Source organism: Protopterus annectens, chromosome 2.part1 (genome assembly GCF_019279795.1).
Source record: "Protopterus annectens isolate FY-2018-M chromosome 2.part1, PAN1.0, whole genome shotgun sequence".
Classification (NCBI taxonomy): domain Eukaryota; kingdom Metazoa; phylum Chordata; order Ceratodontiformes; family Protopteridae; genus Protopterus; species Protopterus annectens.
The window spans coordinates 1147638090-1147662228 of NC_056729.1; the positions used below are offsets into that span (position 1 = coordinate 1147638090).

The 24139-nt window shown below is 41.2% G+C and overlaps 1 protein-coding gene across 1 annotated transcript in view; it reads right to left on the reverse strand.

Moving 5' to 3' along the window:
- SCARA3 (scavenger receptor class A member 3) overlaps window positions 1-24139 on the reverse strand; it is a 737344-nt gene that overhangs the window by 134263 nt on the left and 578942 nt on the right. The window contains exon 4 of the mRNA XM_044062682.1: window positions 678-776. Within this exon, the coding sequence (XP_043918617.1) occupies window positions 678-776 (99 nt within the window). The remainder of the gene's footprint in view (window positions 1-677; window positions 777-24139) is intronic.

Here is a 24139-nt window from a genome sequence, read left to right on the forward strand (position 1 = left end):
CATTGTTTACTACCTGGTTATAGTACTCTGGTCATCATGCATTGAGCTTCTCCTGTCTTAGTAAGAATTGATGTCTGCTGTAGACAGATATTAGACTGGAAGGAAAGTACTTAATAAGGCAAAAATTAACAATCTATATTATTGTCTGAGATATACCTCTCAACCTCTTAGTGCAGGAAATCTGGACAAATCCTGACAAAATGGGGGGACAAAGGCCCACATATATGGACAGATTTTAAATATGGCTCTAATAAACTTAGAAAGTAGCTAGAGTAACATGGGTTGTGTTAACATACATTTTCTAAAGGATTTGAAGTCTGAAACTCAAATGTATGTAATTATTTAGTGACTTCAGTCCTCAGATCATCCCAGAAATTTGCCAGAAAACTACAAATTTTATGAGAAATAGACCAAAACTTTGAGGAAAAATCTGGACATTTTAGGAAAATCTGGACAGTTGAGAGGCATGGTCTGATACTGCACAACAATCAGACAAATTCAGAAAAAACCCCACAAATGTTTAAATGCTGTTTGTGTTTATTTGTTCTATTGTTGTTGTTATTGGACAAACACAAACTTCATAACTAATTAATCTCTTAGCAATGTTTTAGATAAAAGCCGAATGCTTTATTTCTGCGCAAAACATGAAATGGTGCATTCATTTTAGCCATACATACCAAGGTCTTGAAGAGTTTCCTGAACTGATACAATATTCTTCTGATAACTGGACTGGGCTATGTTAACATCTTCTGTCATGGAGTCTACCTTCTTGAATACTGTAAGAAATGTTAAAGTAACAATTTTAGTAGTACAGGGCTTTTGCAGTCCACAAAATAAAGCTATTTTGCTGAACTACTATCCTTTCCAAAACATTAAGAAACATTACAATAGTCAAGTGCAAAGACTGCTTTTTTTATAACTTCCTGGCTGATTGTTGTAAAACAGATAGCACTCACGTCTCTTTCTACTGCCCCTTTTATTCAGGGGTGTTCCTAATTATGGTGCTTCCTCCTGAAAGCGGAAATAATTACAGCTACAGACTTTCTTTACTGTACAATGTTTTAAGTCATGTGCGCTTATTTTGTGACAAGTACATATAGTAAAAATCACACCACATTTGAGACTTTTGTCTCATATTATTTTTGACCTTTTAACTGAATGTAGAGGTAAGGAGAGCAGAGATATGGGCAACAGTTAAACTATAGCTAGCTGTGGTACAGGATGATAAAACAAAGAATTCAATAAAATTGCCTGGATTTATAATTATGAGGCTTTTTATTAAATAAGACCACCAGAACCCATCAGAGTCTCACCACAAACTTAAAATGAGTGTAAGTATAGCATAAAACACTAGGAATTTTGAATTGCAGTAATATAAACCACCCACTAATAATAATGGCTTGTAGAAACAGGGAGCAAATCCTAAGGATTGCAGGAGCTGTATATCCTTCCTCATCTAGGGACACATTGTATGGCAATGAATGAGCTAGAAACAGTTCAGAGAAATCTGCAAACTTGCAAGCTTACAAAAAATGACACACACACACTGATGTTCTGTGAGGTGGTACTTACCTGAGTAAGACTAGTAGTATCCCATAACATGGTCTTAACATTCGGTTGGACAACTGATGCAGAACATCACTGGGAACGTTAGACTAATATTTAGGGATGTAGGACTGTAGTTTCATAGGTTCATAGGTGTACACTAGGCTAATGGCCCTGGAGCCTTTACAAGCCTATCCCATAGGATTACCCTGGCATTGTGCCACCTTACCTTAGTTCCCAGTGCCTCTGTTGAGTAGAGCCACTGGAGTGATCTCTGGGGTGAATTTTCTATTTCCCATCCACTCATCAAGATTTCTCTTGAAGAGGGCCAGTGAGGTGCTCTGCTTGACAAGTATAGGAAGTCTATTCCAAAGCATGGGCAGTCTCTGGGTTATGAACCTGTCCCTGCAGCACATTCTGTTGAGTGTGGTAATGAGGTTGAGGTCTCTGGAGTGTGTGATGCGGAGGGATTGGGATTTCTTTAGATGCAGCATTTCTAACAGAGCTGGGTCAGACATGGCTTTGTAAGTCAAGCAGAGATCGCCTATAAGTAGGCGATATGAGACAGGGAATAGTTGGAGTTTTTTGAGTCTGTCCATATAGGACAAATGTTTAGATCCTCTTTGTGAGGTACTTTTGCAGCCTCTCCAGTTGTTGCAGGTGTCTAGTGAGGTATATGCCAAATGGGGCATTGTACTCAATGATTGGTCAAATGAGGGAAGAGTAGAGGGATTCAATGACCTCTTTCTTCTTGGATACAAAACCCTTAGTAATGAGATGTGCCACATAGAAGAACTTTCTGAACACAGTGGCAATGTGGTGGTCAAAAGAGAGGTTGCTGTCAACCTGTGTTCCCAGATCTCTTATAATGCTTTCTGTGTTCAGTGGACTACCATCAATGTGGTAATTCATGGGAACTGGGTTTTCCCAAAGGGGATGATGACACATTTTTTGGCATTGAGCTTAAGGCCATGGCTCTGACAACAGTTGTTGGTTTCAGTGAGGCCTTTCTGTAGGATGTCAACATCACTTGGGTAGTTAATAATGGTTCCCAACTTGCAATCATCTGTGAACTGTGTCAGCGAGAGTCCCTTCATGTTGGCCAGGACTTCTGAGAAGTAGATACCAGACAGGAGAGGACCCAGGACCAATCCCTGTGGGACTCCACTCATGACTGGTCGGCAGTCTGACTTGGCATCAGCTACTTTCACACTATGGGTTCTATCTGTGAGCCAATTTTCAATCCACCTAGTGATATAGGGGTTGATATCTAGCTTAGTGAGTTTTTCTATGATTCCTGAGTGGGGAATGGTATCAAAGGCCTTGGCCAGATCAAGGTAGGCTGTATGAACCACCTTGCCTTCATCCACAACTCTTGTGACTGACTCAAAGAAGTCGACCAAGTTGAGCAGGCATGATCTACCTTTCACAAAACCAAACTGTGTGGGATCCAGAGTTTGGAGATTCCCTATATCCTTGTTTATTAGGTCCATGATGATGCGTTCCATAGCTTTGCATATCAGACTTGTCAGGCTAATGGGGTGATAGTTCCCAGGGTCTGTAGTCGCTCCTCCTTTGTGGAGAGTGATGACTATAGAAGTGTGCCATTTGGTAGGGACAAAGCCTGAGGTGAGGCTGTGATTGACCAGGGCACATAGGTGAGATGCCAGTTCACTCTGTAGTTCATGTAGAACACAGCCAGGGATATTCTCAGGTTCCATAGAAGTTGTATTCTTAGCCTTGGACAGTGCTGTTTTAACCTGTGCAGCAGTAATACTGGGTGCCTGGCAATCTACTAGTATTGTGATTGGTACTTTGGGGGGGGGGGGGTAAAGTTCGCACTGAATCTGTCAGCCAGTATATTGGCAAAATCTGTTGGCTCGGTATAGGAGGTACCATTGTGCAGTAGCTCAGAGCAAATCTGTGTATTGCCGTGGAGATTCTTTACATAACTGTAGAAGACCTTGTGGTTGTTTTTACTATCTGCTGCAATTCTGTTTTAATATCTAGCTTTACAGGATTTGATGAGGGATCTCAACTTTTTCTTGAGGCTGACAAGAGTTTTTCCAGTCTTGGGACTTCACCTTATTCTGCATCAGTTTCCTCCTTTTGTTGTAGAGTTTGTTTATGGGAGGGGACCACCAGACTGGCTCCCTTTTTTTTAGAGGAGAGCGTCTTGGTTCTATTGGTATGGTGAGTTCCATGTATTTGTGTAAGTGTTTGTACAGTGTATTGGTGTATGATTCGGCAGTCATGCAACTATTCTCCATTTGCATGGGTGCCGTGAAGTTAGCCACCTCTGTTTTTAGGAGCCCAAAGTTAGCTTTGGAGAAGTTTTACATGGTGGTTACCTTTACGGGGGTGGGTGGAAGGGAGGGATGTGGATTTCCAAGGTGATTAGTTTGCGGTTGGATCTAACCAGGGAGGAGTTGACTACTGGTGTAGAGCAGCGGTTGCCCATGTTAGTAATGACCAGGTCAAGGATGTTGTTACCTCTTGTGGGGGTAAGAATGAGCTGGTCCAGGGCATAGGAATTAATGAATTCCAGGAAATTTTGGGAAAGTGTATTGGTACATGAGTAGTTTTCCCAGTTAATGGAGGGGTAGCTGATGTTGCCCAGTATGAGAGTGTTAGGTTGGACCCTAATATTCTCCAAGGTGCTTAGGAATGTGGAGGGTGAGTCTTGGGACATGGCTGGGGACCTATAACAGGCTACGACCTGAATTGCTGTCTTACCCAATGTTATCTGCACCTCAAGTATCTCTGATGCATTATGTTGGGCTACCAGTCTAGAGGTGCATGCATCCTTTATGAATATGGAAACACCACCGCCTTTGGAGCTTCAGTCCAAGGTCTGGAGCTGAAAGATGTGGAATGAGTTATAGCCTGGTAGTGCAGGGGTGCTTTCTGCTGCCTTGAACTAGGTCTCTGTTACAGCACAAATGTTGATGCTCTCCATTTTAAGGAGTGCTTCGAACAAGTGCCTTTTGAGATTTAGAGTTCTAACATTGAGCAGCATGACCCTCAGATTGCATTTGTCTGTAGCTGTTATGGTGGTAATTTGGTCTTTGGAACACCACCTAAAAAGGCACCATATGGGTGTGGCAAGAGCCTTGGCCAGTATCCGGAAGTCCAGGAGTGACAGATGCAGGCCATCTTTGGGAAAGCATCGAGGTCTGTCAATCATGTCATCCCTGGCAGAGAGATACTGGATCCCCTTAGAATGACACCAAAAACTTAGCCAATTGATGAACTCAATCATTTTCTGCTTGTACTGTGGTATCATTCTGGGTGATGGTAGGATGCTGCTCAGGGCTAGGGTCATACCCACCTGGGCTACATAATCCGAGAGCTCCTTCATGTCTCTTTTCATGTAGTCCAGGGAGGTACATCTCAGGTCATTCACACTCACAAGTAGAATGACAGAGTCATATTTGTACCTGTTGTTGAGAGACCTGAGTGTGTGCATTATGTGGTGGATCCTGGCACCTGACAGGCAGCTGACTTGTCTCACTTTCTCCTTATTCAACCTAGTGAGTGGGACATCAGTGTGCCTCACTATTGAGTCACCTATGACTAGTGTGCTGGGCATGCTGTTTTGCCTTAGGGGCTTTGGGTGAGTGGAACACTGTTTAGGAGATTTATGTTTTTCGTGATTAGTGTTGTGTTGTGGTGGTCGACTTTGTTTCTGCCTTGGAGGTCTCTACTATTTGGGTGGATTTTTATTGAGAGCCTCCACAAAAGTGGGTGTCTGGTTTGTGTTTTTATGTGAAGGCAGTGCTGGTGTGTATTCTGGAGGGCTGTGTGCTCTGTGTGGTGTGGTGCAAGTGTTGACCTTCTCCTCTTGACCAGCTATTCCAGTTTTGGCTGAAGAGTGCATGGCTACCAATTTGGATATATAAGAGCATCTCTCACAAGTCTGAGTGTTGGGAGGTAAGAGGAGAGGGTTGTCGGTGTACACGAGGCAGTTGCTACATTGAGTCAGGATGCCCAAGTTCACCCAGGTTAATAGGAGAAAGCACAGGGAACTGACCTTTAGACATGCCTTGAGGGGTGGGCATTAATAGTAAGTACTGGAGCTGTTTCCTTGTAGAACATTTAGTGCTGGTAGCACTTTTGTTTGCTACAATAATTGCTACAAGAAGTCTGGTAGGGTAAAGTGCTAGACTAATAAGCTAGCAAACGTGCAGGAGAGGAGAGAACTAGCAGATCTAAGGGAAAATTTGAAGAGCAGACTTTGGCACCTCTCAGAAGCTTACAAACAGTCCTGGATACAGCAAATCTGTATATGGACTAGACTAGTTACAGAAAAGGCAGGAAACAGGTGCAAATATGGGCTTTTGAACTAGAACGTTAAAAGAGATGGAAAAACTGCCCAAACGGCCAATAAACTACAAATTCTGGGCCAGAAACCTCTCCTCTTGTGGTAGATAGGCTACCTAGTGCTTACCACTCCCACTGATAAGCTAGAAGGCTTCCCTCCAACACAGAAAGGCTTGTGGGCTCAGAAGTTTGCATACAGTCCTGGATACAGCATATCTGTACCTTGACTAGACTAGTTACAGGAAAGGTGGAAAAAGTGCAAATGCAAACAGCCAATAAATTACAATTTCTGGGCCAGAAAACACTCCTCTTGTGGTAGATAGGCTACCTAGTACTTACCCCTCCCACTGATAAGCTAGAAGGCTTCCTTCTACACAGAAAGGCTTGGGGGGCTCAGAAGCTCACAAACAGTCCTGGATACAGCAAAACTGCATCTGGACTAGACTAGCTACAGGAAAGGTGGGAAACAAGTACAAATGTGGCTTTTAGACCAGAAAGTTGAAAGAGATGGAAAAACTGCCCAAACATCCAATAAACTACAATTTCTGGGCCAGAAACCACTCTTGTGGTTCATAGGTTCATAGGTTCATAGGTAGGTACTAGGCTATTGGCCCTAGGGCCTATACGAGTCTATCCAAAAAGGTACCCCCTGGCTTTCGCCACCCAAGAAAATTATTTTCCTATGCCCCTGTCAAGCAGAACCAAAGAAGTGATCCCTGGGGTGAATTTCCTATTACCCATCCAGTCATCAAGATTTTTCTTGAAGAGTGCTAATGAGGGGCTCTGTTTGACATAGATAGGTAGTCTGTTCCAGAGTATGGGAAGTCTCTGTGACAGGAATCTATCCCTTCAGCATTTTCTGTTTATATTGGTGACAAGGTTTAGGTCCCTAGAGCATGTAGCTCAGAGGGATTGGGATTTCTTTAAGTGGAGCATGTCCAACAGTTCTGGATTTGACATAGCTTTATATGTTGGGCAGAGATCGCCTTTGAGTAGGCGATATGCAACGGAGTAAAGCTGGAGTTTTTTGAGACGGTCTGCGTAAGGCATCTGTTTGAGGCCAGTAATCCTCTTTGTGAGGTATTTTTGCGGCCTTTCCAGTTGTTGTAGATGTCTTGTGAGGTACATACCAAAAGGGGCATTGCACTCTATAATGGGTCTAATGAGTGATGAGTAGAGGGGAACAATGACGTCTTTTTTTCTGGATGAGAAACCTTTTGTGATGAGGTGTGCCACGTAGAAGGATTTTCTGACCACTGTGGTGATGTGATTATCAAAGGAGAGACTACTGTCCACCCGTGTCCCAAAGTCTCTTATCACACTTTTGGTGTTAAGTAGAGTACCGTCTATGTGGTAGTTCATGGGTACAGAGTTTTTACCAAAGGGGATGACAATGCACTTTTTGGTATTGAGCTTGAGACCATGGCTTTGACACCAGGCATCTGTCTCAGTGAGGCCCTTTTGTAGAATGTCCACATCATTAGTAGTTTTGATTATGGCACCTAGTTTGCAGTCATCTATGAATTTAGTTAGCCAAAGACCTTCTGTGTTAGCCTGTACTTCAGAGAAGTAGATACCAAACAGGAGAGGACCCAGGACTGAACCCTGTGCCCAATTTGTCACTGGTCTGAAGTCTGATTTGGAGTCTGCTACTTTCACACTGTGGGTTCTGTCAGTAAGCCAGTTGGCAACCCATCTTGTGACATAGGGATTTGTACCGAGTTTAGTGAGTTTATCTATAATTCCAGAGTGGGGGATGGTGTCAAACACCTTGGCGAGATCTAAATAGGCTGTGTGAACCACCTTACCCTCATCTATGGCTTTGGTGACTACTTCAAAGAAGTCTATCAGGTTTAGGAGACATGAGCTGTCTTTTACAAACTTGAACTGTGTGGGGTCCAGAGTTTGGAGATCTCCAATGACTTTGTTTATGAGTTCCATGATGATACATTCCATGGCCTTGCAGACCAGGCTCATCAGGCTAATGGGGTGGTAGTTCCTGGGGTCTTTTGTGCCCCCCCCCCCCTTTGTGGAGTGGGATAACTGTCGTGGTGTGCCATTCAATGGGCAAAAAGCCTGAGGTGAGGCTATGATTGAACATGGTACTTAGGTGGGGTGCCAGTTCATTCTGTAGTTCATGTAGAAGGCAGCCTGGGATGTTGTCAGGTCCCATGGATGCTGTGTTCTTGGCTTTGGAGAGTGAGGTTTTTTACCAGTGCAGTCATGATTACAGGAACTTTGCATTCTTCCAGTATAAAGATGGGCCCTTTAGGGGGTGAGAGGGGGGTAAAGTTAGTGTTGAACCTATCTGCTAGGATGTTGGCAATATCAGTTGGTTCTGTATATTTAGCGTCACTGTGCTGTAACTTAGAGCAGATCTGAGTGTTGCCATTGAGATTCTTGACATAGCTATAGAATGCTTTGTGGTTGTCTTTAGAATCAGTGGCGATTTTGTTTTTATAACTAGCTTTGGAGGATTTTATGAGGGATCTCAGCTTCTTACTGAGGCTGACCAGGGAGTTCCTCCAATCGTGGGATTTTACTCTTTTTTGCAACAGTTTCTTTCTTCTGTTGTAGAGTTTGTTTATGGCAGAAGACCACCAGATTGGCTTTCTTTTTTTGGATCATAGCATCTTGGTTCTGTTAGGGATAGCATGATCCATGCACTCGTGTAAGTGCTTATAAAGCACATTTGCATAGGATTCAGCAGTCATACCTCTATTGTCCATCTGCATGGGTGTCGTGAAGTTTGCCACTTCTGTTTTAAGAAGCGTGAAGATGGCTTTGGAGAAATTTTTTACAGTTGTTTTCCTCATGGGGGGTGGGAGCGGGATGTGGATGTCTAGGGTGATTAGCTTGTGGTCAGATCTGACCAACGAGGAACTGACCTCTAGTGTGGAACACAGTCACCCATATTGGTGATGACCAGGTCTAGGATATTGCTGCCCCTGGTGGGTGTGTGGATAAGTTAATCCAAGGCATTGGAATTGATGATTTCCAGAAAATGTTGAGCAAAAGAGTTGGTACATGAGTAGTTTTCCCAGTTAATGGTAGGGTAGTTGAAATCACCCATTATTAGAATGTTGGGCTGTACCTTAATATTTTCCAGTGTATCAAGAAAAGAGGAGTGGGAATCCTGGGGCATTGTGTGTGTGTGTGTGTGGGGGGGGTATGTAGCAAGCTACAATCTGGATTGAGGTTTTTCCCAGAGTTAGTTGAACTTGGATAATCTCGGATGTATTATGCTGAGCAACTAGCTTGGAGGTGTGGATATCCTTAATGAATATTGACACACCTCCACCTTTAGTGTTTCGGTCCCAGTTTGGTGATCGAAAGGTGTGGTGTGAATTATAGCATGGTAATGCAGGGGTGCACTCTGGAGCTTTGAACCAGGTCTCTGTCACTGCACAGATGTCAATGTTCTCCATTTTAAGGAGTGCCTCAAGTGAGTGCATTTTTAGGTTTAGACTTCTAACATTGAGTAGCATTACCCTCAGATTTTGCTTGCTTGTACCTGTTACGGTGGTGAATTTGTCATTTGAACCTTGCCTAAAAATGGCACTATAGGGGCGGCAAGAGCCTTTGCTAGTATCCGGAATCCCAAGGGGGACAGGTGCAGGCCATCTCTGGCAAAGCAGCGTGGTCTGTCGCTCATGTCATCCCAGGCAGACAGATACTAGATTCCCTTAGAATGACACCAGAAGCTTAGCCAATTGTTAAAGTCAATCATTTTGTCCTTGTACTGTGCTATCATGCTGAGTGATGGCAGGATGCTACTCAGGGCTAGGGTTATAACTGCCTGGGCTACAAGATTGGAGAGCTCCTCCATGTCTCTTTTCATGTAGTCCAGGGAGGAACGTCTCAGGTCATTCACACCAACATGGACAATGACAAAGTCATATTTGCACTTATTGTGGAGTGACCTTAGTGCGTGCATTATGTGGCAGATCCTGGAACCTGACAGGCAGCTGACAGTAACGTTTTCCTTGTTTAGCCTGGTGAGTGGAACATCAGTGTGCCTGACTATAGAGTCACCTATGACTAGAGTGTTGGGTACGTTAAACCTTATGGACTGTAGTTGAGTGGCACAGTGAGTATGTGGGCTATGTGTCATTTGGGTTGTGTTGGGGGGTGGAGGTTGCTTGCATTTCTGCTTTGGAGGTCTCTGTTGTTTGGCAGATTTGTACCGAGAGCCGCTGCAAATGTAGGTGTGTGTTTTATGCTTCTGTGTGTGTGTTTTGGTGGTGTAGGTTTTGAGGGACTATATGATGAGTATGGTGCGGTGCAAGTGTTTACCTTCTCCTCTTGACTGTCTAGTCCAGTCTTCGGTGAAGAGAGCTTTGCTTCCAGTTTGGCTATATAAGTGCATCTCTCACAGGTCATAGTGTTGGGTGGTAGGAGGAGAGGGTTGTCTGTGTACATGAGGCAATTGCTGCATTGTCCCAAGATTCCCAGATTCATCAGGTAGACAGGAGAAAACACCGGGAGCTGACCTTTAGACATGCCTGAATAGGTGCTTATTTATTAAGTACTAAAAATTGTTTTCCTCTAGACAAGTGAGGAAAGTTGAGTGCTGTAGTAATTTGTAACTTATTTAGTGCTTACAATGAGTTCTGAACAAGTGCTGAGCTCAAACAAACAGATTTCAGTGCTAAAACTAAAAAGCTGGCTAGTTGCAAGGGAAAATTTGAAGAGCACACATTATGGCGCCAGGAATAGTTTAACCCCAGTTAAGTGGGGGGGAAGGCTTAGGAGCTCATAAACAGTCCTGGACACAGCAAATCCGTATCTGGACAAGACCTGCCACAGGAAAGGGGGGAAGCAAGCTTAGAATTTTTTTTTTTAGTAAAAACGGAAATGGAGAAAGCTGGAACAGAAGTTAATTCAACGTTAAGAATCTGAGTGGGTTGGCCTTCACAAATGTTCTCTATTAGATTGAATGAACTAATGACACTAGACTGGTAGGAGTGTCACAGATCAAATATACAGTATGGGCGGGCAACTGCAAAGCCACCAAGTATAAGAACACAAAACACTAGGGAAGGTGGGTAGGAAAAATTACAGTTCCTAGCTGTAGCCACTAAATGAAAGTTTTAAAACAGATCAAGGAGCAAGCAGACTCTAGAGAATGCTTTTAACTGTAAACAGACTGTTATAGTAATGCACACCATTACAGTGCCTAGCTGTAGAACACGGAAACCTCAAAAAATCAAAAATGCATAGAAAAGCTCAGATAGAGCACTCACAAACAGAAAATACAACTCTCAGTATGAAAAAGAAGTTTACAGTTAAGTAATTCAATAAACATGCAATTAGAGTACTGAAACAGTATCTAGCAATGAAAAATACAGTTAAAACAGTATAAAACAGTACATAAATGCAGTGAAACAATAAAAAAGCTTTATAACAGTGCGAAATGTAGTAGATCAACTGTATAACACAATTATAAGTGTTTCAGAAGTGCAGTTCAGTGAAATAAGTGTAAGAAATAACTTATTCTGCTCTTGGAATCTTAAGGAATTTTCAGTAATGCAATGCAATCCACAGCCTGAGCAATACAATCACAACCTTTATAAGACACAGGTTTTATATACCAGTAAGAATGGAAGAGTTGGAAGATCGAATTACTACTCAGCCCCTGCTATTACTCAATCACTCGTACTACATAAGGTCAGGAGGCCTTGTCACTCTCAATAATAATGAAGACAATCAGCAGAAAATGGCTGCCAGAAACACAGGAAACTCAAACAAAACTACCAGCCTAGACAATAGGCCTATATCAAGATTATGCCACCTGAGCAGAACACAGAAACCTCACTTTAAAAGCATAGAAAAAACACCCACAAAGAGAAAATACAAGTCTCAGTATGAAAAAGCAGTTTACAATTTAGTAATTAAATAAAAATGCAATTATAGTAATGCACACTATTACAGTTCCTAGCTGTAGCCACTAAATTAAAGTTTTAAAACAGATCAAGGAGCAAGCAGACAGATAGGCTACCTAGTGCTTACCACTCCCACTGATAAGCTGGAAGGCTTCTCTCCAAGACAGAAAGGCTTGGGGAGCTCAGAAGCCTACAGAGAGTCCTGGATACAGCAAATCTGTATCTGGACTAGACTACTTACAGGAAAGGCAGAAAACAAGCTTAGATTTTTTTTTTACAGGAAAAGCAGCTAAAATAGCACTAAAAACAATTCAAGGGCAGTGCAAGTTAACACACTTTAGTGTGTTCATAGGTTCATAGGTTGGTACTAGGCTATCGGCCCTAAGGACTAAGCAAGCCCAGCCGTAACAATTCCCTGGAAATTTCTTCCCACAATATTTACTTCTCTGGGCCCCTGTCTAGCAGGGCAACTGACATGATCCCTGGGGTGAATTTCCTATCTCCCATCCAATCATCAAGGTTCCTTTTGAAGAGGGCCAATGAGGCACTCTGCTTGACATGTATGGGCAGTCTATTCCAGAGTATGGGGAGTCTCTGGGTCAGGAACCTATCCCTCCAGCATGTTTTGTTCATTGTGATGATAAGGTTTAGATCCCTGGAGTGTGTGGCTCTGAGGGATTGGGATTTCTTTAAGTGGAGCATGTCCAACAGCTCAGGGTTTGACATGGCCTTGTATGTTAAGCAGAGATCACCTCTGAGTAGACGATATGCCACAGAGTATAGCTGGAGTTTTTTTTTAGATGGTCAGCATATGGCATCTGCTTTAGGCCTGTGATTCTTTTAGTGAGGTATTTCTGTGGCCTTTCCAGCTGTTGCAGATGTCTTGTGATGTACATACCAAATGGGGCATTATACTCTATAATGGGTCTAATGAGGGATGAGTACAGTGGGACAATGACCTCTTTTTTCTGGATGAAAAGCCCTTAGTGATGAGGTGTGCCACATAGAAGGATTTCCTGACTGTTGTGGCGATGTGGTTATTGAAATTGAGACCACTGTCCACTTGTGTCCCTAAGTCTCTCATCACACTTTCGATGTTTAGTGTCCTGCCACCTATGTGGTAGTTCATGGGTACATGTTTTTTTCCAAAGGGGATAACTATACATTTCTTGGCATTAAGCTTGAGCCCATGGCTCTGGCACCAGGCATCTGTTTCTGTAAGGCCCTTTTGTAGAATATCCACATAATTTGGGGATTCAACAATAGCTCCTAGTTTGCAGTCAACTGCAAACTTTGTTAGCCAGAGTCCCTTAGTGTTGGCCTGTACTTCAGAGAAGTAGATGCCAAACAAGAGTGGTCCCAGGACTGAACCCTGAGGTACCCCACTTGTCACTTGTCTGGAGCTGGATTTGGAGTTGGCTTCTTTTACAGTCTGGGTTCTGTCAGTAAGCCAGTTGGCAACCCATCGAGTGACGTAGAGATTTATGCCCAGCTTAGTAAGTTTATCTATGATTCCAGAGTGGGGGATGGTGTCAAAGGCCTTGGTGAGGTCCAGATAAGCTGTGTGGACCACCTTACCCTCGTCCACAGCTCTGGAGACAGATTTGAAGAAGTCAATCAGATTCAGGAGACAAGATCGGCACTTCACAAACCCAAACTGGGTGGGGTCCAGTGTTTGAAGGTTGCCAATGTCTTTGATTATAAGCTCCATGATAATGCGTTCCATGCCCTTGCAGATCAGGCTTGTCAGACTGATGGGATGGTAGTTCCCGGGATCCAAGGTGGATCCTCCCTTGTGCAGCGGGATAACTATAGCTGTGCACCACTCAGTGGGCACAAAGCCTGAGGTGAGGCTATGATTAAACATGACACTTAGGTGGGGTGCCAGTTCATTTTGTAGTTCATATAGTACATAGCCTGGGATGTCATCTGGTCCCATGGATGCTATATTCTTAGCTTTGGAGAGTGCTGTTTCTACCTGTGTGGCTGTGATTATCAGAATTTTGCAGTCTTTTGGTATTGAGATGGGCCCTTTAGGGGGTGAAAGGGGGGTGAAGTTGGCACTAAATCGATCTGCCAGGATATTGGCAATATCCTTGGGATCAGTGCAGATATGAGCATTGCTGTTTAGATTCTTGACATAACTATAGAATGCCTTGTGGTTGTCTTTGGAATCTTTGGCAATTTTATTTTCGTAACTAGCTTTTGAGGATATTATGAGGGATCTCAGCTTCTTACTGAGGCTGGTGAGGGAGTTTTTTGCATCCTGGGATTTTCCTCTTTTCTGTAACAGTTTCTTCCTTCTGTTGTATAGTTTGTTTATAGCAGAAGACCACCAGATTGGCTTCCTTTTTTTGGAGAAGAGCATCTTGGTTCTATTTGGGATGGCACGATTCATGCACGAGTGGATGTGCTCGTACAGTGCCTTAGTGTAGGATTCTGCAGTCGAACTTCCAGATCCCATCTGCGTGGGTGTTGTGAAGTTTGTCACTTCTGACTTCAGTAGCATGAAGTTGGCTTTGGAGAAGTTTTTTAAGGAGGTTTCCTTACTGGGGGGTGGGGGTAGGATGTGGATGTCAAGGGTGATTTGCTTATGGTCAGACCTGACCAATGAGTGGGTGACCACTGGTGTGGAGCATCTATCTCCCATGTTGGTAATGACCAGGTCTAGGATATTGGAGCCCCTGGTGGGACAATGGATTAGTTGATCCAGGGCGTTGGAATTTATGAATTCCAAGAACCGTTGGGAAAAGGAGTTGGTACCCGAGTAGTTTTCCCAATTAATGGCAGGGTAGTTGAAATCATCCAGTATTAGGGTGTTTGGCTGTATCTTAATATTTTCCAGTATGTTTAGGAAGGTGTAGTGAGAATCTTGGGGTATGGTGGGGGATCTGTAGCAAGCTACAATTTGTATTGCAGTCTTACCTAGTGTTAGACTCCCACAATTCCTAGCCTCCCATGATCATGATCTTGTGTTGTCTCACTCATTTTTAGTGAGCTTAACCTTCCTTAGGATTTTTTCTCATGTAAATAAGTATATACTGTGGAATGATCAAACACCTTCATATAGTATCACAACCCATGTGTTAAATAACACTAGAAATCCATCCTTGTTTGCTGTTCTTCTATACTCTATCTATTGATCTCTAGTGTTTTTCTTTCTTAGGTTTTTGTGAGACCTTAGTATCTCTTATCATAAATTACTAGGTGTATCTAATTTTGTAATATGTTATAAAGATTTGTACTACACCATTTCTAATACAAATTTATTAGTCTTATTCATCTATTCTTAGATAAATTTTTCCTTTTTCCTACTGAAATATAAAATATATAATCTTAGGCTTGTACTATAATTGTTAAAACTTATGTACCAAATTATACTGTTATTGTTTTTGTCTTGACCTTTTTATGTTGTAATTTGTGAAGCTTTTCTCCCCGGGCCTCCACTGAAAATGGACATATATCCAGCTGGACTAGCCCGGTCAACAAATGTAAAATAAATAAAATAAAATAAATAGTTGCACCTGGAGAATTTCAGATGCATTGTGTTGGGCAACTAGCCTGGAGGTGTGAATATCCTTGGTAAATATGGACACTCCTCCACCTTTAGTGTTTCGGTCTTGGTTTTGTGGCCGAAAAGTTTGGTAAGAATTGTAGCCTGGTATTGCAGTGGTGCTCTCTGGAGGTCTCATGTAGAAATATTAAAGCAAACACAGTTTAATTAAATGCAATTTATTCAAACTGCATTCTGAACTGAATTCAGTTATTGTTTTATTCAACTCTGAGCAGTTAAAAAGTGCCAAAAAATATACTTGAGAACACACTCAGTCAGAACACAAGGAGATTTTAGCAAAGTTTTTTTTTTTTGTAAAGTTGAATGGAAGATAGGAGAAACAGAAGATAATTCAAGGTTAAGGAACTAAGTGGGTTGTTGTTCTCAAATGTTCTCTCTGTGTTAGGTAAAATGAACTAATGACACTAGACTGGAATAGAGCTGAACAGATGGGACTGGTAGGAGTGTCTGAAATCAAAATATGATCTCACTGTATTCGGTTGAGTGAGCAAATGAAATAGACCCAGGAGGAGTGTTCAAACACAAATTTACAGGAGAGGCAGGCAATTCCAAAGCCACCAAGATTAATACCACAACAGGAAATGGAAGAGAGGGCAGGAAACTAACTGCAGAGAGACAGAGAGACCAGAATATTCAGTGAAATAAATAAATAAAACAGAAAAATAAAATGCAATACTGTCTTTAACACAATATGATCTGTTGATCTTACAGCACAGCATATTGACAGTAACAGAAATGTGGTGCATGGAAAAGCCATGAATGGCAAGGAAACAAACCAAGATTTCAATATACTGGAGGGTCATGAAAGATAATTAAAAAAAATGAGCTGATACCCATATGCACGCACAAAGGAAATGTTAATGCAGCAACTTCAAAACTTTAGAGTTACTTAAGACAATGCAGCCTGACAAATTCAATATAGAGTTCTTATACTATTAGCAGGAGAAACAGCAGGCCCTCTAATTTATTTATTTATTTATTTTTACATTTATTTACTGGGAAAATCCAGCTGGACCAGGCCCATTTTCAGTGGATGCCTGGGGAGTAAAGCTCCACAATTAAGATAAGAAGTTAATACAATGAGAAATATACAAAATGGGAAGACAGTAGATTATTAAACTTCAATAAATCATGAGAGGAATGTGACATTCTTAAAGACTGGAAGAGGACATAATTGACTCATCTTCATAAGAATGGAAGCAAGAAAGAGGATATAGACAATGGTGACCACATTTACACACTGAACCACTCTGTAATAAACACAAAACTGAAAATGCATATTCTTAAGGGACCCCCACATCCAAAGCATAACATCTTCAATGATAAAAGCTGAAATGCTGAAGCATGATATCCTCAGGATATTTAATCAATTTATTTTAAAATAGAGTATATTCAGATATTATATTTTTTTGGTGATGGGGAGTTTGCACATCCACCAGTCCAGCTGTATAGTCCTTAATCTAAGATTGTGAAATATTAGAGAAAAGAAAACATCTTGCAGGCTGCTACAAAGGAGTTTGTCTCCTTCAAAAATATATTTATATTTACGCATGTGTTGTTTAATAATAAACTGATTAGAGACTGCTTTGATATGTTTAGATATGACAGGACCACAGCTTCCCGGGACTTTTGGTTTCCTAATTTTGCAGTTTAGAATTTTGCATCTTTTGGAATTCTAACATCAAGATTTTGTGATTCAGGTAAGTATGATTCAAATTTCAAAGTTGCTCCAACCTATCATCTTGCCTGTCTGACATCAAATGCTGAAAAAAATGATAAAGTCATTGCTAACTAAAAGAGTTTGGACATGCATAGAGGTGGTGGGACATTAGACCCAAGGCAGCATGCTTGCACATAAGCAATTAGGTAAGGGCAGACAAATCTAGTAGAAGTTTTATACAAACAAGAAAAGAATGCACACATTTATTAAACAAAGAATAATAGTTCCAGCCAAGGCAATAAATACTGCAAAATAATGCAGTATGTGTCATTCTAAAATACAGTTTATTACCACCAAAACAGCTCAACAATCAGGTAGTCTGGAAATATCTACTTTAATTTTGTTTACAGTGTTGCTATCTTTATCTACTGTCATAGGGCATAATACTTTAAGGGCTTGTCTGAGAGATTGTTAAGATAAGAGCACCAACAAGACGTGTGTGATTGTTAAGCACATTTAATCATGAAAGTATTAAAACTCATTTATTCTCATTTGATAGCCAGGAAACCAAGGTACTGGAGAGTTTGCTGAACTGAATATACATTGCCTTGTGTCCCTATTTATTTATTATTTTGCAAGAAAACAAATTGTTCACTGTTTAAATTATAGTTGCAGGCTCTGAAGTGTAAATCTGAAAGGGGTGGTTGGTGTAACCTAATCTGATTTTATAAGTGCAAACTGTCAAGTTTACTTACACTAATTTGGTGAAAAAAGGAAGTAAATAAAAACAACAGCATTGTATGATGAAACAGTAGAAAAAAGATTAAGAATTATAAAACAAGTAACCAATTTCACTTCAGCATAATAATATTCTTGTTATGGAAGCAAGCATAATGGTCAGTTCCACTATAGATTTAGAATCACATAACCAATCAACAGGTAAATAATAAAAAAAAAATAATGTAGAAAGGCACCATCTTTGGAATTAGCTTTTCTATCTTGCTTCATAGGAATCCCCAGTAGTGTGCTTGCTTTTGTGATTCTTATTGCTATTTTTGTGACGTTTCACACATGGTATGTATTTTTTGTCATGCATATTTTTTAGTTGGTAACAGCTCTATTTGGTCACTTGTTTTCTAGACTTGCATTTCAGAGTGTTTTTATTTTTTTCCTTTATTCTATTTGCTCTGCATATGAGTGTTTTTGTTATTCCAGTATAGAATTGTATTTAAAGCATATTGTGACTTTAAATAAAAGGTAAAATGCTGCTTTATTAACTAATGTGAATATTGTCACCTGCTACGTGTACTTTTAGATCAGTAACCTGTTTGGCAATTAGAGAAGAACTTATTGTAACCGCTGAGAGATATAACTGACTCTGTGCATCTGCATAACATCACATTATTTCTGACTGTTAGTTGGAGAATTTTAAATTGTGTGTAGCATCTTAGTAAGTTACTTGTTTCTGTAGCATACCACTGTTATTCATGACTTTTAGTGGAGAATTCTAAATTGCATGTAGCATCTTAGTAAGTTACTTGTTTCTGTAGCATACCACTGTTATTCCTGACTTTTAGTGGAGAATTCTAAATTGCATGTAGCATCTTAGTAAGTTACTTGTTTCTGTAGCATACCACTGTTATTCATGACTTTTAGTGGAGAATTCTAAATTGCATGTAGCATCTTAGTAAGTTACTTGTTTCTGTAGCATACCACTGTTATTCCTGACTTTTAGTGGAAAATTTAATTGTGTGTAGCATCTTAGTAGTTACTATTTTCTCTTCATAACCTTATAACAGTACATAACAGTGTAGTGTATGTTATAATAGCTTGGTCTCGACTGTAGTTACCTTTTTATTTATTTATTTTTCTTTCTCTCTCTGCTATCCTTGCATTTTGTGTTGCTCATAGAATTGTGCTGTTTCTGCTTCTCCCCTGCATCCTCTATCTTAGTTACTTGGCAATCAGAGCATTTTAAAACTTCAGACCTAATATTTACCTCCTTTTCCTTTTTACTTCCAGTCCCCTCAGCAAAAGTTTCATCCTGTGTCTTGGCCAACCTCCAATCAACCCAAAGCTGTCTTGTTGCCCTGCACTGTGAGACCCTGAGTCAGTGGAACACTAAAGTGCTTTCAGCTACACAAGTGTATGTTAGAGTTGTATTTAATCTGTCCTCTAAACTGAAGGCTCTTTCCCCTTTCACTGTACAAGTGCACACTACTGCCCCCCCCCCCATTTTTCTCTTCCTATTGTACTCCTAGGTCAATTACTTAAAACTACTTTCTCTTGGAAAAAGTTTACCTATGTACCTGCAGCCCATACTTCAATTGTTTTTCCCTGTAGAAGTGGTGGTCCTTTTCACCACACTGTACTAGATTAGTAGCATATGATTTGTAGTTATTAGGAAGATACACCACTACACTGACCAGGAATTTACTTAGTTTGTTTTCCTGTTTTCTTTTTAGTGGCTGGCCTAGTCCAGTTTTTCTGACTCACAACCTTGCATTACTTTGTGTCTACCCTCCCTCCCACCTTGAACCTGCAGAACTCCCTCCCACTCCTGCTTAATTACAGAGGAATCTCCCTTTTACTGTTCTGTCCTGACCAGCCCTATAGATAGGTTATGCAGTCTCAAGGACTGGTGTAGTCCCGCTTTGTTCATCTCACTATGCTCGGCTCACTCCGCTCCTCCACCCTGCCCCCATTTCCCACCTGCACCTACCATCTCTACATTTATTCTACCCCCAGATCACCTGACCACACTCTCCTCCAATCAAAGACCTCTCATACACACCCATATCAAATTTCTACCTTAAAAAGGTACATAATATCTACTTGCCACGCATTCACACTCACACCCATACTTGAACCCCAAAACCACTCAGACCCAACCACTACTCCCTCATAAAATACCATTAATCCTTGGATTTCTCTTCCTAACCCTCACATACCAAACAAACATTGCATCATTATATACAAACACATCACTAGAAAACACATCATTCCACATAACACTTTCTCAAACAAATATATAATCACACATTTTCTTTCCTATCTCTTCTACATTATTTAATGACAACTTAATCCTACACACTCATAAGTGTCACATAACACCATCTTACACTAGAAAAACATCATTTAGATCCAACATAGACATAGTGCACATAATTAAACACATACTGTTAATCACTAAAAATCAACTTACATCTGGAGACATTACACCCAAACCCTGGACCACAAAACTCTCTACTCTCTGCTAGGCAAATTTCTGACCTATTGATTCTGACTGTCAATGTCAGAAGTATCTTTAACAAACTTTCTGACCCACATGTATTTATAGCTCACTAATCCCCTGACATACTAACCATTATCGAGATGTGACTAAAACCTAGTACCCAAAATGAAGAAATTCTCCCACCAGGATATAATATCCTAAGACTGGATAGAGTGGGCAAAAAGAGAGGTGGAGTTGCTATCCTCTACAAAAATGCAATCAACATCAAACGTCTACAAACCCCCATACCTAAATTTCAAAATGCCGAAACCTTAGGTTCAACCCTAAGCATAAATGACAGAAAAACTATCATCATTCTCTGCTTTTATATCCCCCCAGGTAATAACTCTCCCATCACTGAAGAAATGTTACAATGGGCCACAGATAATTTCCTCCAAAGAACCATCTTACTAGATGACCTGAACACTGACTGGTCAACCTGTACCTCTAACAACCCCACTAACCATATTAATCTTTACAGTTTTACCCAACTTATCCAAGAACCCACTAGACTTGACAAAAAATCCGCAAACAGTCTATTCTAGATTGGACACTAGTTAACTGTCCCAAACAAAACTATCCGACAGGATGCCTTCCTGATGGTCTTACTGACCATCTCCCCACCTTCCTCCTGCGGAAACGTACCAACATAGCCAAACCCATTGTTTTTAGACAAGTCAGAGATGATCATAAACTAAATATACAAGAACTAAACAGTATTCTAAAACATAGTAACTGGAAACCACTCCAAGCCCTAAATCTAGACCAAGCTGTTGACTGCTTCAACAATATATCAATATCCTTGACAGACTCACACCGATTAGGAAAATAACAGCCAAGTCAAACTATGCACCATGGCTAACTAGGGAAACTAGAGTCCTTCTAAAGTCAAGGGATAAGACTTGGAGAATTTGGAAGAAATACAATACTAGTCTAGCCAAAATAGTTACCAACAACTTAGAAATCAGGCCAAGACAAACTAAAGTCGATAGACAAAATTACATCCTCAATATCCAAAACAAACATTCAAAAGATCCCCAAATGTTTTGTCATGCCATTAGCTCTATCCTAAAGTCAAGAGGAGAAGCTTAACATCCACACTACACCTCAAGCAACACATAGCCCTTCTAACCCCACACCACCAACACCCTCACATAGCAACACTAAACTCTCATATGTGGAGGTCCTTAACAGTAATCTGCCCAAGCAACAAGGACCTCCGAAGTTGTAATGCAAACACTAATCACAACCAACGTGTCACATAACTCACACCAGTGTGCCACCCAACAACAGCCACTAAGGCAAAACTACCACTCCCACTCCTAACTCCATGAGACTAGAAAGGCTCACCCAGACTCTGCTACACTTTGCTGTGAGGGAAAGGTTCATTTGCTTTTTAATTGTTGTATTTTGTATTACTTTATTGCCTTTTTCTATTTTGAATACTGTGATTTGTTTTCTTTACCTCATGTTTTACTTGTATGCTGCTTTTAACTGCATATTAAAACTTGAAAAGAGACCACAGCTCTGTCTCTTGTGAGTCAGGCAGATTTTTTTCCCCCACCCTTCCACCCAGTTACTGTTGTGTTCTTAAACACCACTGTCCTTCTAGTTGCCTGCCCCTTATGTTAATTTGACCATATATCTCATTTCCTCTCTGCTTTTACTGACTTGTGTAAGTGTAAAATTATCATTTTGTGAAATCACTCCCCTTCAACTATTTAAATGTATTGGTCATCCTACTGTATTACATAGTACAAGAATACAAAAGTGACCACCCCCTTTCAATCTATCGTGCCATTTTAAAAACAGTGACTCTCCATTAAAACTTAACTTTTTAGACAGGTAGAACTTAAGTTCCCTACTTTCACCTCTAACTCCTCTAGTACATACTGCAGTGTTTAGGATAAACCATTTTTTTTCATCTTACCTTTAAGCATTCCTGTGACTAGCACTTGCTCTAAAACCTGCTGGAAAGCACTAGGAAGCCTTAAACTGATACAAGCACTCCTTGTTAATAAGGAGAAATTAATCGTAGGCACTAAATAGCCTATAATTGCAAAGTACCTTGCTAAGGTAAGGGAAAACAGCTCTTGTACTTTACAAAATAAAGCACCAAACCAGGCATGTCCAAGGTTCAGCTTCTGGTGATTATTCCTGTCCACTTGGTGAATCTGGGCATACTGGGCCAATGCAGCAATTGTCTCATGTACACAGACAACCCTCTCCTCCTACCACCCAACACTACAGCCTGTGAGAGATGCACTTACATAGCCAAACTGGAAGCAAAGCTCTCTCCACCCAAGATTGTGCTGGACAGTCAAGAGGAAAAGCTTAACACCCACACTACACCTCAAGCAACACATAGCTCTTCTAAACCCACACCACCAACACCCTCACATAGCAACACTAAACTCTCATATGTGAAGGTCCTTAACAGTAATCTGCCCAAGCAACAAGGACCTCCGAAGTTGTAATGCAAACACTAATCACAACCAACGTGTCACATAGCTCACACCAGTGTGCCACCCAACAACAGCCACTAAGGCAAGACAACGTACCCAACACTTTAGTCATAAGTGACTCTATAGTCAGGCACACTGATGTCCCACTCACCAGGCTGAACAAGGAGAAAATTACAGTCAGCTGCCTGTTGGGTGCCAGGATCCGCCACATAACGCATGCACTCAAGTCACTCCACAACAAGTACAAATACGATTCTGTCATTGCCCATGTTGGAGTAAATGACTTGAGACATACCTCCCTGGACTACATGAAAAAAGACATGGAAGAGATCTTGGATCATGTGGCCCAAGCAGGTATGACTCTAGCCCTGAGTAACATCCTGCCTTTACCCAGAATGACACCACAGTATAAGGACAAAATGATAGACTTCAAGAATTGGCTAAGCTTTTGGTGTCATTCAAAGGGGATCCAGTATCTGTCTGCCTGGGACGACATGATTGACAGACCATTATGGTTTGCCAGAGATGGCCTTCACCTGTTGCCCCTGGGATTCAGGATACTGGCGAAAGCTCTTGCCACCCCTATAGTGCCTTTTTAGGCAAAATTCAAAGGACAAAACCACCACCATAACAGGTACAAGCATGCAAAATCTGAAGGTAATGCTGCTCAATTGAGAACATTGATATCTGTGCAGTAACTGAGACCTGGTTCAAGGCTCCAGAGAGCACCCCTGCAATATCAGGCTACAACTCATGCAACACTTTTTGGCCACCAAGCCAGGACTGAAACACTAAAGGTGGAAGAGTGTCCATATTCACCAAGGATATTCACACCACCAGGCTAGCTTCCCAACACAATGTGTCTGAAATTCTCCAGGTGCAGCTAACATTAGGTAAGACTGCAATCCAAACTGTAGCTTGCTACAGATCCCCCACCATGCTCCAAGATCCTCACTACACCTTTCTAAACATACTGGAAAATATTAAAATACACCCTAATACTGGGTGATTTCAACTACCGTGCCATTAACTGGGAAAACTACTCGTGTATCAACACCTTTGCCCAACAGTTCTTCATCATCATCTTCTTTCAGCTGTTCCTGTTAGGTGTCACCACAGCAGATCATCTGTTTCCATTTCTTCCTGTCCTCTGCATCTTGCTCTGTCACACCAACCACCTGCATGTCCTCTCTCACCACATCCATAAACCTTATCTTAGGCCTTCCTCTTTTCTTGTTACCTGGTAGCTTCATCGTTAACATCTTTTTCCCCATATACTCAGCATCCCTCCTCAGCACATGTCCAAACCAACGTAATCTTGACTCTCTGGCTTTGTCTCCAAACCTTCCAACCTGGGCTGACCCTCTAATATACTTATTCCTAATCCTGTCCACCCCCATCACACCCACTGCA